The sequence below is a fragment of the Oreochromis niloticus genome, linkage group LG8, assembly GCF_001858045.2.
Source record: "Oreochromis niloticus isolate F11D_XX linkage group LG8, O_niloticus_UMD_NMBU, whole genome shotgun sequence".
Taxonomy (NCBI): Eukaryota; Metazoa; Chordata; class Actinopteri; order Cichliformes; family Cichlidae; genus Oreochromis; species Oreochromis niloticus.
The window spans coordinates 26,478,588-26,497,993 of record NC_031973.2 but is presented as its reverse complement, the minus strand read 5'-3'; the positions used below and the strand labels follow the sequence as shown (position 1 = coordinate 26,497,993).

The following is a 19,406-nucleotide window of genomic DNA, read 5'->3' as shown; positions in this document are numbered from 1 at the left end:
TAGAATTTGACTTGCTTACATATTATACACGCTAAGGCATCTCTATAACACTCAGGAGCTTCTCTGGGCTGACCTGTAACCTAGCAACCGTGTGACATCTCACACAAGCAGATGATTAAAGGTACCTTCTTTTCCATTCTGAGCATGGAGCCTTTGATAGATCCCCCCGCCCACTACTTCGACTCCAGCATTCTCCTCAGTAGCATGCCAAGAACACTCATATCACCTACAAATATGAAATATGAATCGTCATGCTTTTTTTAGCCTTTTGAGACCAGGGGTCTGTAGCTGGCGTAGCAGGCAAAGCCGCATCATTAACTGCTCTGAAGAGCTGTTATACATCTGGCTTTTCATGACACACCAGGATAGTGCTGATCTGCAGGGGCATTTTGAAGCTCTTATTATTAGTCTGCACTGCAAAATAAATAACACACAACTCAGCATTTATATTTTGGCGGTTAGCCTTTCCAAAACTATAACCATGAAGGGATTATTGATGTTTGTGTCTAAAAAAGCTGTTAGTTGCTTTCAAAAAATAGTCATAAGCTGACTACATTTTTCATTTGATTTATTCTTATTGAAATTCCAATTCATTCCAATACACTCTGTCCTTCTCATCTTCAGAGATTAAAAATAAAACAGTGGACTTTGGTTTTAAAGACAATTCCCCTCTCCAAGAGGCTTCTTCAGGTCTAGAACAATTGGTGTAGAGTCACAGGTGATAAACCCCTGGGTGGGTGATGGGAGTCAAAGAGTAAGTACTGGGCTGTGTGTGGATTTTTAGCAAATTTTACTGTTGAGCCTTCCCTCCTCCTCAATGTGCACAGGAACCTATATTCCTTGGTTTCTTGGAAGTCTCCGCTGTAAAAGAAGAGAGGACACTCATTCGAGGATGCCAGTGTTCACATTTTGTACAGGGACGACTGATGGTTTGAGAGAGACCCAAAGGAAGCTATCTATATATACTGTGAATGACCATCGTGGAACAGAGGTAGTGGCTTATAACACCAGTTATCAGTCTGTTACTGAGATCCCTTCCAGGGATTTTTACCACCATTCATACCATGTCTCAGGTGACTTCAATAGCTCATATGATGGTGGGTTTCACCTGTAAGGTTTCACCTGTTGGCGCTAATGATTGGAATGACCCATGTGACCCATGCCTTTCATCACACCTTGGCTCACATGATGAATAGTAGGATAACAACCCTTAGGACCATCTCCAAATGTACAGCCCCCTATTACGGGTTGAGAAACTGAAGAAGTCTCTTGTATGAGAAACATCAACAAAAACCTAAAGAAGTCCAGTTGCCTTCTTTTCAAGCTCTCTGTACCACCATGGCCTTGAGGACTGAGGTCACATAAAAGCAGAACAGAGATACTCTGTTCTGCTCCTTACTAAATTCAGGGAGAGTTAACTAATTTTGTGATATCAAGACTTTTCATTTAGTGCCCTCACCCAAGTTTTTTGGCCCAGAAATTTAGTTTTCAAAACTAATGAATTTCTATCTGTTAGAGTTGTACTTCTTTCTGCTAATGGTCTGATGTACAAATTGTTGTATCATCAAAACTGTCTAAAATATGGAAAGTGACACACTTTCATTTTAGCTGTGTACAAATAATAATAACAATAATAATAAAAACAATAATAACAATAATAATAATAATCATAATACAACAGTGTTTTTGGTGAAGATGTCCAAAAGCGGTCGGTGGTTGCGATTACTTCAAAAGTATAAATGGAATAAAGTCTTTTAATGTGCCAGAAGATTTAAAATGCTATGAGCTGCTCATTTCTATCAGCTCAAAAAATATTAGCAACCACACAAACTGTTTCTATGCCGTCCGTCGGACAGTGTATTGTCAGCTAAAGGTCCAGCTGCTGTATTTCACAGGGAGAAAAAACAATGACAGTTAACTTCATTCAGAGATGGAGAAAGATGTCAGAAAGGCAGGACAGGACAGGAAGAAGGTTACATTTAAAGATAAGGACTTCTCAGTATCCCTTGATAAACTGAAAATTTAAAGCTTACATGTAATGTCCTTATTTTTAAATCAGATATTGGGTCTGCACATGATTTAAGGTTATGGGTTATTTTTCATATTTTCATATTGTCTTGCAAAACAAACTGAGGCGTATGCTTACTTTGCGTTTTTCAAAAGTCACATGAAAATACAGGTTAGTGCAGGATAAACAGGTCAGCTTGTCAAACACTGATGGATTTAAAGTAAAGAACAGTGTGTTGGACTGATGCACAGAGGCTGTGGTGTTCATGATCAGTGATAGGTTACATAAAAGGTAGCAGAAATTAATATGAATTTAAGCTGATAATGTTTCGATTCATTCGTTGAATTCCACCTTTCTATTAACTTTATAACCTTTAGTATACAGACAGCGCAAAGACAAAGTAAATCACCAAAGATAGTTTGTGTTTGCTTAAATTCTGTTGAATTGAGTCGTGTAAGTCCACAAAGAGCAGTAAACCTCAGAGCAGCAGCAGCACGTGCCAGCTAATCATAGTCTGTACACAAAACAATCTACTGGAGCTCTGAACAGAAATTATTTTGAGTTGTGATTCTTTTTTTCCATTTTCCCCACAGTGAGCCAGGTAGTTCCCCACCTACCAAATCATACTAAAAATCAGTAGAATTAGAATTAGAATACTCTAATCCCAGAGGAAATTATGTAAAAAATGTATTGTAATGTCCAATGTAATCCTATGTATCAGTATTGCTTATTATTCCATTAATATTGCACAGCTTTTAGTTATCTTTGCACAAAAATAGCTGCTAGAAATATCCTCCAAAGATCTACTTTTAACTTTCTTACTTTGAGTGCATTTTGGTCTCTTCTTTTTCACTTTCACTTGAACAAAGAAGTTGAATCAGCTTTTCCTACAATCCGCTTCAACTTTTACCAGAGTATTTTTTAACACAAATATCTATACTTCTACTTAAGTACAAAATGTGTGTACTTTTGTCACCTCAGCTGGTGAGGGGGCGATGACAGCCCTTCTCGGAAGCTCAGTCAGGGCCAGTTGATGGAGGACATACACCCTATTAGTAATTTTAGAGAGGCTGTTGATGTTTTTGGGCTTAACAGAAAAGTACAGCCGTGTATCATCTGCATACCAGTGACAGGAGATTAAAACTATTAATTAGATTACCCAGAGGTATACATATATATTAAAAAACAAAACAGAATAGGTCCAAGAACTGTGCCCTGAGAACTCCACATGTGAGGTGTGAAGTTGGACCCTTTCCACACGTACAAGACACAGACGTGGTGACAGCACTTCTTTATTTTGACATTCGGTTTTACTGTGGTTTTACAATGGGACACAGACACTCCCGCTCCGCTGTCACGTCCGCTCTCTTCCCCTCCGACTGTCACTGTGAACATATAAAGAGTCACAATCACATTCACATCCCAGCACACCTGTTCACCCCACCCCTGCGCCGCCATGGGGGCTTGATGCATCACCCCTCCTCTGCAGCCGGCCAGAGATCACACCCGCGCCACATGAGGGTTGCAGATGAGGACACACATTGGTTAATATGAATTCTGAACTGTTGGATGAAAACCATTTGAGAGCAGTACCAGTGATGCCCACCAGTTTTGTAATCTGTTGATAAATGTAGCCTGCCGATAAATCTAGGTGGACTCAAATGTAATCTTCATCTTATGTCAGCACTTAAGAATTATTTTTTTAATGCAGCTGTTTCAGTGATGTGGTTTTGTCTGTAACAAGATTGGAATTTACTAAGGATATTATTTCCTTCAACTATAGTAAGAAAAGAAAAGAAAACAAAGAAAAGCACACATATGTGAAACAATATCAAGGAAATATAATGTAGCATTGAAGAAATTTTGTTCTCCTAAATGGTTAAAGTTCAAATGTTAGGCTTAATGATTACAAAGTCCTTTGTAATCACTGGATACATTTCCTCAATGTGATCCTTTGCCAGGTTGTCATTAGGTGTCTGTTCACAGGTCTTGCTGTGTTTTGCTTTACAGCCTAGATTACAGTATTTAGCAGCTCAGTTGCATTGAGATCCTAATACTGACTTGGCTGTTACAGAAACTTCCACCCTTTTCTTTGCATATCTCTTCAGTTACTTTCTCAGTATGTTCCAGGGTTAGGATGTGGTAAAGTATTCCTCCATGGACTCCATAATTCATCCAGTTATACATTGACACTGGACATCACATTACACCGGCACCTCTGTGTTTGTGGAGGATGCTGAATGGTTTGGATCAAAGGCTTCTACAAATTTGTATCTTTCTACCATTCTAGTAACCACTTATACAAAATGCTTAGTCTCGATGGTAAACTCTCAGTACTGAAAACTGCTCTTCATGGTTGACCTGAAGTCTTCTTCAGTTTTTATTTATTGCCCAAGATTGGCCTACTTCACTTTAATCATTTCTAGACTTTTAACCTGCTTATTTTATGAATCAACAATTAACGAATTATTGTCAATAGAAAGTTTTTGAGCTTCTTATGACCAGTTCTTTTTTCCCCCAGGGAGTAAATGCAGAAAAATTGACACACACATACACACACATATATCTATTTATGTTTGCGTGCGTGTATTAGTGTGATTTGGCACTTTATACATACAATTAAATTGAATTGAATTGCATAGTTAAACTGTATAATAACTCTTCATTATGTTACAAATGAACACACTTGTCAGGCATCAGATCCCAAACATAATTCGTAATTTACCTTCATGGAGATGTGTTTCTTAGATTTATAGTGTACACAATATTTATTTATGCAATTTGCACTTCTGTCTTACACAATGTCAATGTCAATAAAACTCATTTTAAGTAACTTCATTTTTACTTTTGCTTTTTATCACGGTTATAAATGTAGAAATTATTGCACCCTCATACAACATGGCCTTTAGTTAGAAATCAAAAAGTCTTCTTTTCTTTACTTGTGAGTTTTCACCCCACTGTTAAATCTACAACTATTTGATGGCAAAATCCTCTGTGTAAGAATGCAAAGTTTGACAAATATACTGCAGCATTAGCTACAAAGGATGACTGAGCTCCACTAAGGGTCAAACAGATAATGTCATACTACATCAGAGAATAACTACAGCACGGCTGCTGAACAGCACGCCATAAGCTATGCTATAGCATGCTATGGCGATATGACCTGTGTACCAAAGTAGGATCTACTTTCATAATGACACCTGAAGGAGACCTACATAAAATTCCTCGCCATGCATCGCTACTTTTCTCTTCCTACTTCCCCTCACGTCCTCCTCGTGCCTCTGTCTCTCAGAGCATTGTTAAGGCTCTCAAATAACCAGATAAAGATGACGCTGGGGAACCTGGGCTTAGACAGCAGCAGAACAAGAAAAAAGAAAGGAAGACAGAGTTTTAAAGTTAGGTTATATCATAGTGCGTGTGTGTGTGTGTGCGTGTACATGGGTGTGTATCTGGGAGATTGCACACTTTCTGCTTTGGAGATGGTTTTTTTTATCTCAAATGGGGAGGAAAGAGGAAGAAAGGGGTGAAGGAAGGAGGAGGAGAGAGGGGGAGAGAGTTGGTCTAAAGAGCTGGAAGAGAAGAGGCAGGACTGGGGAACTGGAAATGTGAGATAGGCGAAATGACTGCATATTGACACTCAAATGGGATATATCGTGGAGTATATGAAAATAAAACCACGTGCAATCTGGAGAGGCAAGATAAAGCATCTTTATTCTGCAACTTTTCTGGAAGAAAGTACAAATGAATAAAATATTTACACATATAAATATATTTCAAACATATATTTTGTATGTGGTTAGTTAAGATATGATGAGATTATGTGTACATAGTGTAGGTAGCTCTACTGATGTGAATTCAGTGAGAAAGTGTTAAATCACCCAATAGTTAAATTTATTCTGTGATATTTTCCAACCAGCCACATCTTTTACAACACCTCCTCATACAGTGACTCACAGATACATATTTGCAGAATTTCTCCACACACAGATGACCAGTAATTAAAATGCTTGAAGCTTCACAAAGTTACATTTAAAGGTGCATCATGCAAAAGATCCAACATTGCTCTTTGCGACACTTTGGGGTTTAGTCCTACATAAAATCACCAACAGGAAGTGGCAAAAAGTTCCTGTTGGTGACTGTCTTGGAAAAACAGTTACAAAAAAATGTAGGCATACCCCTAATTTCAAAAGTGCCCAGTGCATAGTTGTTATGCAGGGAGAAACTGTTCTTAGATGAGAACACTATTGCACAGGACTGTAAGCCTGATTTTTAGTCCTGTAAAACTGGACTTGGAACATGGGAATGTATGGAGCCAGCCTCAAGTGGGAAAAAACGCAGTTTTTAGCCTTTTCACCTTGGCTTCACTTCAGACAGTTGTGTGTGAGCATGGAGCGTCTAAAGATTGAAAGGCTGATGAATCAGTCCCTGGCTTCTCCATGTTTCTGTTGAAATATCTTTGGGCAAATAACTGCCCTCAGTGCATCCATTGGAGTGTGTGTGTATAAATGTAAAAGTGCTGTACACTGTCTACGTGATTGGGTGAGTAGGACTTGCTTTGAGTGTTTGCAGCACTGCAGCCTCCATTTCTACATGTTTCTACAGGAGAGCTGCTGTGGCGAGTACTTTGAGGTCTCTTTGGGATGGTTTTAATCTTTGCTTTTTGTTGTGGGCTTTGTGTTCACACGTAAACACTAGAGTTAAGGGATATGTGTTGGTGCATGGATTTAAAACCTATGGTTTATACTGTCAACTGGTAATTATGTGACAATGAGTTTTAGGTCAATTTATGGCCTTACAAGAAAGTAATGTAACAAGCAGTTCAACACATCTCTGGTAGTTAGGTAGCATACTGCATTACAGTAACGAGTAATGTGTTCTTTTTTTTGAGTCACGACCTCCAACGACTGGAGGGGACATTGCTTACCACTCATACTAAAGGGCCTCCTTTACATGTGGGAACAATAAGTTTTGACTGTTCAGAGAGTTGTATAACTAAATAAAGTCAATCAAATGTTTTTAAAAACAATTACAAATAAATAATGGGATGCTTGGAACAAGTCTTGGTTTGTCTGGGCTAAATAATATGTAGTGAACCAGACTGAGTCAAGAAAATGGGCTGTTTGTGGTTACCACAGAAGCTCAAATGCATTCTGCTGTTACAGTGGTAATAAATTCATGATTTATGTGAAATGTATGTGATGCTCTACTGATAGGGAAGGCCTGGAATTATAGTTGCCGTAAATGATGAGCTCAAAAAGACAGAAAAACAAAAAATAAAGCTCAGTGTCTCAGCAAATGATTTGGAGCTCTTCAACAGCCTGACAGGAGAAAATGTAAGAGTGTGACTTACAAAATACACTAATGTGGGTTTTACATGTTGCCATTTTTCATGTGTCGCTTACTTGAGAGACAGGCCTTCAAAGCTGAGAAATCTCTTCTTAGATCAAAGGTATCTTACAGAAACTTTCCCCACAGGACAAGTGTCAGAGTCGTTCCTATCATCAAAGAGTCCTATGCTCAGAAGCACAAGATTGGAAATTAAGTCTTATAATCAGGGTTGTCCCATGATCAGAACAGCAACCACTGTGGCCACAAGTCCCACTATTACAATAATGGCACAATCAATGACGGCAAATTACCTATGGGGTTCCTATTAAAGCAATGCTAAAAACATTTGGTCTTAGAGTTATTTATCCGGTGTAAGGTGTCTAATTTTGAGTCAGTTTCTATTTTTGCAAAACTTTTGAAATGTTTATATTTAGGGGGAAAGGAAGAATGGTCTAACTTAGCTTTCTGAAACTATCTAGAGTGAAACCAACAGAGGCTATAGCAAGAATTCCCTGAGTGCTTTGAAGTAAATAAATATGTGATTTATTACCAATAAATCTACCTTTTTATTTGTTTCTCCCAAACACTACAACATCTCATATATGTCCAATGACATTTGAACCTTTCACTCTTTCAGGATCATTAGTATGTTCATTAACCCATACTAGATCTGTAGAAGAAGAGCCACGCCAGCTAAGGTCCACTTGGAGGGGTTTTCTTTGGTCTTCAGGTTAAAGGTCCATACATATGTGGGTCCCCTCTGACGAGTCTTATAAACAGGGCACTGGTAGAGGTTTCTGTTGTCCTGTTTGTCCACTGGGATAGCCTTGATGAACATGACCGGCATGGTTGGGGTGAGCTCTTTGAGACGGGCATCCACAATCAAGCCAGTCTGAAAGAAAAAGAAATAAAGAAGGAAAGTCGGGGAGATGGCAAGGAGAGGGAGGGTGTGAGGTAGGAATGACAAGCCAATCAACCACAGACAGGAACATTTCACAGAACTGAAGAAGTTATAAATTAGTTTGTGGTGCTGTGGAAGCTTCGCTCAGACACTGTGCTTGCCATTGAGCCTCCATTTAATAATCATTTTCTGCCAGAGCAAAAAAAGAAAAGAAAAGAAAAGAAAAGAAAAGAAAAGAAAAGAAAAGAAAAGAAGCTGTTTGACTAATCTTTGTTGGCACAAGCAAAGTTAGAGTTTGTTAAACACAGTTTTGTGGCACCCTTGAAAAGTGGTGAAAGTCAGGAGAGTCTGAGCTGAAGTCGAGCTACCCTGTCTTAGAATACACACTCTCTAAACACTCTGAAACAGAGTAGTCTGTCTCGCTAATTAATCCTCCTACAATTAGCTCCTGACAAACAGAAGTTTCTCCATGCATGCACAGTGACTTTCAGGAATGAATGTAAATCCTGATGACTTTGGAAAGCAAAGAGGACAAAGCTCGGACTGCATCTGCAATTCCTGCAACACTTTAAAGAGTTGCTAAGTACCAATAACCTTATATCTGTTTCGGGTAAATAACAATGATGAGGATCTTAAAGTGAGCAATTCATTATAAATTGTCCTAATGATGCTGTGTCTACACTGTTACTACACTAGTAAATATCCATTTTGATCGTTTGCTCACACAACATATTGAAAGAATAAAGTATATCACAAAGTGGGACATTAATAAGTAGTGTCCATCACAAACACAAATCCTTTCAAAGGACATATCTGCATATTCTGTGATTCCACATGCAATACATGATGTCTGAACCTTCTGTGAATAAAATGTAAGGTTCATTAATATTGATTAGGTTTATTATAAATCTCTGACTTTAATGGCTGCACAGAGCAGTGTCCAAACGGTGCGCTACATACTTTCCTATTCACACTCCCTGCCAGTGGCACAGAACTGGCCTTGGGGCTGAGAGGAGAATGAGTAGGAGGAGAAGAGTTGTGTGAGTGGAAGCCACCCAGCCTGTAGGGCTGCCTGTCTATTTGCCTGCGCCTCCAACTTTAATGAAGAAAAAAGGAACCACTCCTCCAAAGGGTGATCTAAGTGCTCAAGTGCACACTCTGCACATTCCCTAATTAAGAAGTCTAGTGGGATGCACCTTGAAAGCTGGGCACATATGCAGAGCTTGAATGTATAGAGATATAAAGAGCTCTGGGAAGCTGAGTAATGCGCTATGCCCCAACAGCTGAAAACAAGCAGGTTGCAAAGCAGAAAATGAAGCCACTAAGGAAATGTGAAGGTGCTTTTTTTGTGGGCTTAAACGAGGTGAGGGTCAGCTCACCTCATTTAGATATATAGTCTGAGGTGCTTGCAAGTGAAAGCGTGTTGTGTTTGCTGTATCAACTTTCTGTAGTAACTTTGTGGTAGTCAGCTAAACAAGGAAATCAATAAAAACTCATGTACCTGTGTGTCCCAGCGTGCACCCTCCATGTACAACCCGTGTATGTAGGCCCCTTCACGAGGTGGAGAACTGAAGTCCTCGCGATTCTTCTTTGTGACATCACACTGCAGACACATACTGTCCAGGGGCCATTCGTTTCTGCCACACAACCACAAATTTCCTGTTAATGAGCCATGCGGTTTTCATCATTTTCTTATATCTTAATGCTGAGTAACCCTACCTTCTCGCCATAGCCTGCATGATGGCTGTGAGAAAGGACTGAGGGTTAAAGAAGCCAGCCAGCCACACTGCAGAAGGTAAGATGAAATCAGCTGACCAAGCTTCCAGCTCCCTGATCCTGGCCAGCAGGTCAGTGAACCACAGGGCCAGGCCAGACATGGAGGGATATGCCCGTTTGGTCCAACTCTCTGGCACCATGTCCAGAAAGATAGCATTCTGAAGGTTTTCCATGTCACTGGTCATGGTCAGCTCTCCCTGGTGAGCGAGGGTTAAAGGAGAGAGAACAAATGAGATAAAAAAAAAATATACTGCTACATGTTAAAGGAATAATAAAAAAATCTTGTTTCTTAATTCTCCTTTCATTCATTTCTGCAAAACACTGACAGTGGAGCACCTGGTGTTTTAGCTACAATCCCACTGCTACAACATAGGCATCTTCCAACAAACAACCTGCATGATGATCTGCTGGATAATCTGCTTGATTTGGGCTTTAGGCAGTGTCCTCTGGATTGCACCTTACCACCAGCGGAGAGGGAAGGAGCAAGGCTAAATGAAATACTAGCCAGCTTTTACATCGTGTTTATCCTATTAATTCTCCAACAATTTCTTGCCAAGAGCTTGAGGCATCATTGCTTTTGCAGCGTTTTCAGTAAATATCTTTCTATGAGCATGATTAAAAGGTTGGATTCAAAGAAAAATGCCCTCTGTTAGCAAAACTACTTCTTCCTGTTGTGCATGGCTGAGAACAGTCAGGAAAGAGGTACAAAGTGGTGTTACTAGACAAAAAGAACTGCGGATAGCTGGATAGCTAAGGCCTCCGTCACACAGACCTAGAGAATGGTTGACAGTGGTGTATTTCCTGACCAGCTGGTGTGTGGTTACTAGAGGCTATTGCTGGGTGAAGTTGGCCTCAAAGACAGTGGTATACAAAAAACCTCCCTGTGATTGCTTTGGTAGCTAGGAGACTGCTGTGGTTGCCTGTAGATTGCTTGGAAGATGCTGCCTTGCCTGCAAACACTTGCTAGCTAACACAAAGTATGCTAACTAACCACTGAGCCATAGTGAAAATTAAGAAAGTGTGATGCGAAGTTGTGCCTTAATGGAGGAGAAGAATGTTTTGAATCTGGTTGTCAATAGATGTACTCTGTAACCACTCTTCAACTAGTTGCCAAATACCTATTTTTCCTCAGCAAGTAGAGGTTCAGTTGATTGTGATGGCCTGTACAGTGTGACTGGGGTTTCAGTGAGTTATTTCACAGCAGCTGCCAGTACACAGTCACAATAAACACTCACAACCAGTTGGAAAATATGTTTTTTTCCCTACTGACAGTTACATGGTGGGTGCAAATTGGGGTCTAGGCCTGACTTCATAAATCTACCACTATAATAAATTAAAGAACACTTCTATGTTGGCATTACAATAACAATAGGTTATCCCACATGCAGAATTCTGAGACTTATATGTGTGGAAGCCAAAAGAAAAGGAAAATATCATTTGTTCATAAGCTACAACATTTTCTTCTGTTTTGGATACTCCCTTGGTATTCCTTTAAAGTACAGTCATTTCAAGACATTTTGCTTTAAAACGAACATGAATATGATGCAATAGAAAAGTATGGATTTACTTTGTCATTGCAAGTGTCTGTTAGAATGCGAGGATTCCATTAAAAAGGTAGATATTGCAATCTGAATTGCTGGTGTGACCCGACCAGTGTTTGATAGGCAGGTCATGAAACTGTAACATCTACAGAGGTATTGGCAAGTCATGTGTTCTGTTCCTTTGCCATAGAAATTGGATAAATCTAATTTATCCAATTTCTAACTTCATTTCTAACTTCATTTTTGAAAAGAAAATCTATCAGATAACATTATGTTGATAAAGTGCGGGTTTGTTGCAGTATAATCACCAGAGCCTTGCTAGGCTGGCGATGTCACCATAAATGCTAATATTAGTTCTATTGCCATTGTTTGCTGTACGTTATTGAACAGGCTGCTTGTGGATATGAAAAATCTGTTGTATAATTTGGCTTTCATGCTCTTCTTGATCATCTGGAAATACCCATTTTAATTAGGGTGAGTGCTCTCAGTGCTGACAAATGCTGTGTCTGTTGTGCAAAAAACTTCTTGCTAGTGTTTGAATGCTATTTACAGGAAGGGAAAAGAGTGACACATCTCTTCCCGTTTGTCTAGCTAAACACTGGAGGTGACACCTTAAAGCTACTTAAGGTGTTGAATGGTAACAAGCCCTCAGAAATCAGTGCGACATACATAAACATGGGAATAAGCAAGCCATGCCAGATAAGGAAACATGCTGTAAGATAGCCAAGAGAAGATCGCACTGATGAGTAATGAGACAGCATGCGAGTGAAAACAGTAGTGTCCTTCACCTGCTGATAGTGTAGCTGATGTATCGCTGATGTATAGATACTCATTTGTGACATAAGAATTCTTTATGAGGGTGATAAGGTTCTGTGGGTTTATCTAGATAAGTGACTTTATCATTAACCACTCCTCAAAATAATCCATCAGTTCAGCCATTTCCTACTCAACCTCATAGCACTATGAAGCTCCATCACCTCAACCAGGATAACATTCAGATAGTTTCTATCTATTGAACTATAGAGGCAAAATATGATTCCATTTGCTGGTACAACAGTCTACATGGCTTTTAAATCACTGAGCCGATTTATTGAGGCTTGTAGGGCGGGGAGATCGAAGCCTCATAACTCCTGACAAATGCATTGACATATTTTTCCCCCTTTCTTTCTCTTTTCATTTGTTGTTAACACATGACTCAGTCAGGCTTGACACAGAGAATACCGACATCTCATTCCTTTCTGCTACTCTGTAAGCCAGATCTCTAAGTCACTCTTACAACCGTGCTTCTGACAAACAACAAAGGAAAAGATTTAGTTATGCAGGAATACTAATGAAGCAGCCTGTTGATGTCAACAGTAGAGAAGCCTATGTAAAGTGAATCATAGGTGTTGAGAATAACTGAAGCTTTTTATGGTGGGGATTCAAGTCACAGTTCACTGTTTTGCATTGCAGGTTTTTAACCGTTAGTGCCAGTCCTATATGTATGTATGTATGTATGTAAGTGTAAGTGTATGTATGTGTATATGTGTGTGTGTGTGTGTGTGTGTGTACATGTGTGTATGTATGTACATACACACACACACACACACACACACACACACACACATATATATATATATATATATATATATATATATATATATATATATATATATATATATATATATATATATATATATATATATATGTACACATTTCCCCTCTCGCCCCTGCAAGCAGTCTTCTACCAGAGGTTGAGGGTCCTGTGGAGTATCTTGGCTGTTCCTAGGACAGCAGGACTGCACTCTTCTGGACAGAGATCTCGAATGTTCTCCATACTTCTTATGGTCGCTCAACTCCTAGCCAAACAACTCACTGATCACTACTGCCGTGGTGTAGATCAGCTGATTAGTCTTGGTAATGGTTGCAGTAGGTATTGTCTGTAATACTGCATTCACATAATCTACATAATTTACTTAGGTATTATTAAAGTTTTCTGATTCTGATTGATAGTAGGCCTTCAGAGGGTACTTGTAATCTTGGTAACCGGCTACAGAAGGTCCAGGTTTCAAGCTTCGCCATGATCCTATCTTTTAGGTCAGTTCCTCTCACACTCAACGATCCTTCTTCCATTGCACTTGGGGCTTGGTATCCAATCTCGGGTGGGGGTGATGATATCTCCCCCCTGACTTGTCGTTCTGGCTCCCACTTGCTGTAGCATTTGTGTTATATAGATATAAATGGCTAAATTCAATGCATGGTTTGAGCTCTGGAACCAGTCTCTTGGAGAGGGGATGGACTCTTTTCCGTTCTGGAGTTGCCCTTGGTGGAAGGAGGTGGGGAGGCCTGGATATCTTACGTATCACCATTGGAGTTTTTATTACAGGACAAGATGGTTGCTTCCCCGCACCTTGGAAAATTGGTCCTGACTGTTGTTCAAAGGTTGCTCCATTTGGAGATATCTCTATTAGGATGAACATCAGGTAGTGGCCTCCAGCTTGCACTGGAGTGGTTTGCAAGTCTGAAGCAGTGGGAATGAGAACTAGAACCTTAGACTAGACTGGTCGATCAACATCCCTATCCTCACGTATGAATATGAGCTTTGGGTAGTGACTGAAATAGTGTGACCAGTCGCTATCTCCTACCAGCAGGAGGCCCAGGAATAGACCCATGCCGAATAGGTCTCTCTGCTGGCCTGGGAACACCTCAGTGAGGGACTTCTGGGCTTCCCTGCTTAGGCTGCTCATGTGACCCAGCACAGGACAGGTGAAAGAAGATGGATGAGTGGATGAATCGATGGATGGATCTTATTTGACTTGGTAGCTACTGAATTCTGTATCATAACAAAGCTCAGACTTTGTCCACAGGACATGTACAATGTAAATGTTTTTGCAAGGCAAAACACTTCCATCTCCAGTCTCATAACAGTGCACAGACTCCCATTAACTCTTTAAAGCCACTGCTCACCTTAAGTCCAAGGCTTAGCTCGTGAAGAGAGCATCTGATCTCCTGGGTGAGAATGTTCATACGCTCACACTCCTGCAGCGCCACCACCTGATAGGGAGTCCTCTCCTCTGCTTTCCCCAGAAGCTCAGCCATGTTGAACTCCTCTGGGAGTTTCTCCAGTATCTCTTCCAGCACTACATGCACCTGATAACGTGGAAAGGAATGTGGAAAAAAATGAGAGGAGTGTTTCCCAGTAAAATAGCCCATTATGCTGTCAACGTTAAAGCTACATAGGAGAAGAAACACCAATGGTAAGACAATACTCTTCTAAGTAAACATCTGAAAAGAAATGGGTTTATCTGAGTCACATAAACTCAGTCCTGTCAGTGCTGACAGTCTGAGAAACTGTTTGAAATTGTTCCATAAATATTCATGAAGACATATTTTTGCAACACCAGCTTTTTGTTTTCAATAACAGTATTATTCCTTCAGAAAATCAATGCTCACATCGTATTTTTGTGGACAAGGGGTGAAAGCTAATGTCTGTGTCCAAACTTTCCCAAGACAACCAGCAAGAGAGATCAATCAAAGGATTAGGTACCGAACTAAGGATATCAGGTCATCGTATCTATGGATTTTTTGTTCCTGATGATTCTGAATATCTGATTTGACTTTGTCAGCTACTGAACACCCAGAATACAAAGTGGGCCTTTTCAGTAAGCCAGAAAGATTCCAAATCATAATATATTAAATGACCAATGGAAACACGGAAACACGCACACACCACAATCACATTCACATTCATGGCAAATGTAAAGTCACAAATCAACCTTACATACATGTTTTTAGACATTTTAAAGTCAACTAATCATTGACTTTAAAATACAGATGAGAGCAAACATAAGTAAATCAATTCCAGTTAAAAGTATGCGCATATGAATTAAACAAAAATGAATGAAACATGCTGAGCAAACTTCCCTAATGGTCAGCGGTGAAATCAAATTAATGTTCTCTGTTAGAAAGGGGTTGTTGCAGTTATCAAATTGTAATCATAAAGTGGTGGAAATAATTATTTGATCCCCTGCAGAATTCGTAAGTTTGCTCACTTACAAAGAAAAGAGCAGTCTCTAATTTTTATCATAGTTTTACTTTAAAGGACAGAGACAGGATATAAAAAAAAAAATCCAGAGAAACACATTACATGAAAGTCTTACCATAAGTCTTACCCAACCAGAATTCTGGCTCCCACAGATGACTGACTGTGTTCCCATGTGACACGCAGATTACAGTCAATTAATCAGTCAATTCTAGATACATCTGATCTCAACCCATTATGAATAAAAAGCACACCAATTCCTCCACCAACATGGACCAAAGAGCTGTCTAAATATGTCAGGGACAAGACTGTAGACCTGCAAATGTCCATTAATCATCCTTGTCCTGGAGCTCTATGCAAGATCTTGCCTCATGTTGTGAAGATGATCATGAGAAAGGTGGTGGATGAGCTCAAAACTACACGGGAGGAGCATTTTGATGATCTGGAGGCAGTTGAGACCACAGTCACTAAGAAAACAACTGGTAAAAGAATAGGTTGTAATGGATCGAATCCTAAAAACCATAAGTGTTCACACATTCTTGATCATTATGAACATACTTTTCGTTGGTTTGGTTTGCCACACCGACTTTGTCCCCTATGGTGATACTAACAATCCAGAGATGTACTGTAATGTAACTGTAATATATTTTTTCATAAACCCATTCACAGGACTACATACTAGATACACAATACAGTTACTGTGGTGAACTTTGCAGTTTTGTCTTTCTGTCCAATGTCATTAACTACTCCCACTTTTAACATTGTCAGTGCACAGTTTAGTCCACTCAGTAATGGAGAATACACATGTGAATGGGGCTTTGTTAATCAATTTCACAACAACTGCCAGCAGTCAATCGTTTGTTTGGGGAATACCTGTTTTTTCTTTGCAATCCATGGTTGTCAGATGGTTGCTGACAAGTCTCTGGGGCTGTGTGGCTTATTTAGCTATAGTTTAGTTTATATACAGCTTCCATAACAACTTACTTTACAGGGCACTTTTATTTAAAGCAATTAATTAAAATTTTACTTATTAATGGCTCAGTCATATTAGAGCAAAAATAGGATGAGAGTCTCCTTGTGAGTAGGAAAAATTTATGCATATCAGATTAATAAATTGAACTTTTTGCATTGTGCATCCGACCACAAGTAGTTGAATCAACCAACTAAGGCCTTTTCATGCTTAACCTTGGGGTAGTCACTTTTAAGTTATCTTTAAACAATCTTCAAATTGTCCTTCTTGGACTAACTGCAATCATTCTCAGACAGATTGGTCAAGGTCTGCAAATAACTGGCATTTTTTTTCCAAAACTTCGCAATTAAGTCAGTCTGCACCAATGAGCTGAACCTGTCTGTGACATGCCTTTTTGCAGTAGGGGACTTGAGTAAGCCAGTTGCCAACTCATCTTCTCATTATATTCCTATATAAAAGCTAGACCTAGCAAGAATGCCATTTTTAAAGCAGCAACTATGTCACTATCTGTGAATGAATTTCTGATTCTAATCTTCTGGGATTCTAAATGTAAGCAGTTAATGTGAATTCCTTTTTAATGTGAATTTCCATGTATGTAAAAAGCAACTCATTTGCAATAGATGGGTTTGTACTATTTGCCTATTTATTACAGTAACTACTGTGTTATCATAAACAGATAGCATCTAAAGACACTGAGTCTGTTTTATTGTCATTTAATTGCTGTTGTGAGTCACCAAAATCACTTTGAAGATAGCAGCTGACTGTGAGTGGTCAAGGATCTGTCCCCCGTCTTCAAAGCAACCATATCAAAGGCAACAAAATCACAAGGTCATTGCACACAGTTGCAACAACTTTGGTCACGCTGCAGTCTCCAACAACTGTTTCACTAGTGTGACTGTAGCAATCAAATACAGTAAAACAAACCAAAATAAACAATATATATATACATTTTATTTTTTTACTGTATTTTATTTATTTGTCTAGTGGAGTACTTTGACTGTACTGAACTATTTTGCCTTGCTTTCTCATCATATTTTTCTCATTTGTCTTTACTGTTTCCCAATTTCTGGCATATCTTATCTTATTTGGATTAACATACTAACATACATACTTGCAAATACTAAATAGACAGATACATGTATAGTGGTTTTTCTACTCCAACCTAAAGGAATTTTTAGAACAACTTTCATTCGTCCAATAACACACAAATTCATATAAACTCATTTTCTAAGAGTCTTCTCTAACACACACGCACACACACGCACACACACACACACACACTCCTGAACCACAGTCACCCTCAGTTATATAAAAACAAATTATTCATTCTCTCTTAAAGAAGGAGAAAAAAATCAGGGTAACTTTCACTGCATCTTTCTTTAACAAAGCTAACACTTCTAGTTTAAGATATAACAAAAGTGACACTTGCTCCATAGAGGGAGTGCAGAAAACTGCACTCTCTGACAGAATATTTGTTTTAGCTTTTACGCTCATATAAACTTTATTTCACAGCAGTACTGAACCAAAAAATGCACCACAAAATGCCATCCTTGTAAAACTCACCCTAGGTGTTTTCAAAGCCCCAAACAGTTGGTCACAATTTATTTTCAATTGGCCATGCAGGAGCCACAGAAAATGTCACCCGTTGTCATCACACATTTAAGTTTTGGGGATCTCGCTTAGAGTTTCGTGTGACACTTGTTTTACTAAGGCCCTGGTTCATATATCTGCCTGGGATATCTACCGTACACAAGGCTTTTCAAGACGGAAAATCACATCAAAATCAAAATCTGAGTTTAAATGCTACCATTCCCATATACCCATGAATATAACTGACCTGCTAGTACTGTCGTCATAACAAATATACATTATGCAGAAAAACACTGCTTAAACCTAATTCACATTTTACTGAAGATGGTAATGGTACCAAATATGTCAGGCCAGTTTTTGAGGGAGAATGTGTGTCAAATCATAAACATGAGATATGGTGCAGCCACAAAACACATGAAATATTAGAATGAAATATTTTTCGTAGGCACCACAAAGGAAGGGGAAATCAGTTTTTGATTCTCTGCTGAATTTCTAAATTTGCTCACGTACAAAGAAATGAACAGTCTCTAATTTTTAACATACTTCAAATGGAGAGACACAGAATCAGCCAACAAACAGAAAAATAAGTATTTGATCTCCAAGCAAAACATAACTTAGTACTTGATTGAGAAAACATTGTTGCCAAGCACAACGGCAAGAGGTTTCCTGGAGTTGTTCACTGGGTTTGCACACATCTCATGTGGTATTTTGGCCCACTCTTTACAGAAACTCTAGATTCTTTAGGTTTCTTGGGTGCTGCTTGGAAACTCAAAGCTTCTGCTCCCTCCAGAGAATTTCTACATAACTGAGGTCTGGAGACCGGCTAGGCCACGCCTTGACCTTAATATGCTTTTTCTGCAGTCACTTCTTTGTTGCCTGAGCAATATGTTTTGGGTCACTTTCATCCTGGAAGACCCATGTGTAGCATATGTGTTAAATGCTTTTAAATTTCACCAAAACACCCTTTTTAAAATTAAATACTTCATTTAATCTCCTGCCAATGTGTTTTGAGCCTGTGTCTGTTTGTGTGCTTGTACGCTGCGTGATGACGTAGGCGCGTGCATGTGTACCCCGGTCACAGCTTCTTTCAGCATGGCCGGAGATAGCAGATGTTGCAGCGATTTGCAATAAAGAGCCCAGAGATCCAGTGCTGTCTCCTGCCTCTTATTCAGAACACAACGCATCAATAGGTGTAACACACAAACGAGTTACACATGCACAAGGCATATTCAGTATTTTGGCTAAGGGAAGAAGGTTCTCATCCAAGATTT

The 19,406-nt window shown here is 39.3% G+C and overlaps 1 protein-coding gene across 5 annotated transcripts in view; it reads right to left on the bottom strand.

Annotated features, from left to right (window-relative positions):
* Positions 1-5,696: 5,696 nt before the first annotated feature.
* The window catches only part of dnah9 (dynein, axonemal, heavy chain 9), a 159,191-nt gene continuing 145,481 nt past the window's right edge, over positions 5,697-19,406 (bottom strand). For all 5 annotated transcript variants that reach the window (XM_019362100.2, XM_019362101.2, XM_019362102.2 and 2 more), the window contains 4 exons: positions 14,501-14,683; positions 9,957-10,210; positions 9,739-9,874; positions 5,697-8,228 (listed from right to left, as the gene is read on the bottom strand). In XM_019362100.2, the coding sequence (XP_019217645.1) occupies positions 8,001-8,228; positions 9,739-9,874; positions 9,957-10,210; positions 14,501-14,683 (801 nt within the window). In that variant the 3' untranslated portion in view covers positions 5,697-8,000. The remainder of the gene's footprint in view (positions 8,229-9,738; positions 9,875-9,956; positions 10,211-14,500; positions 14,684-19,406) is intronic.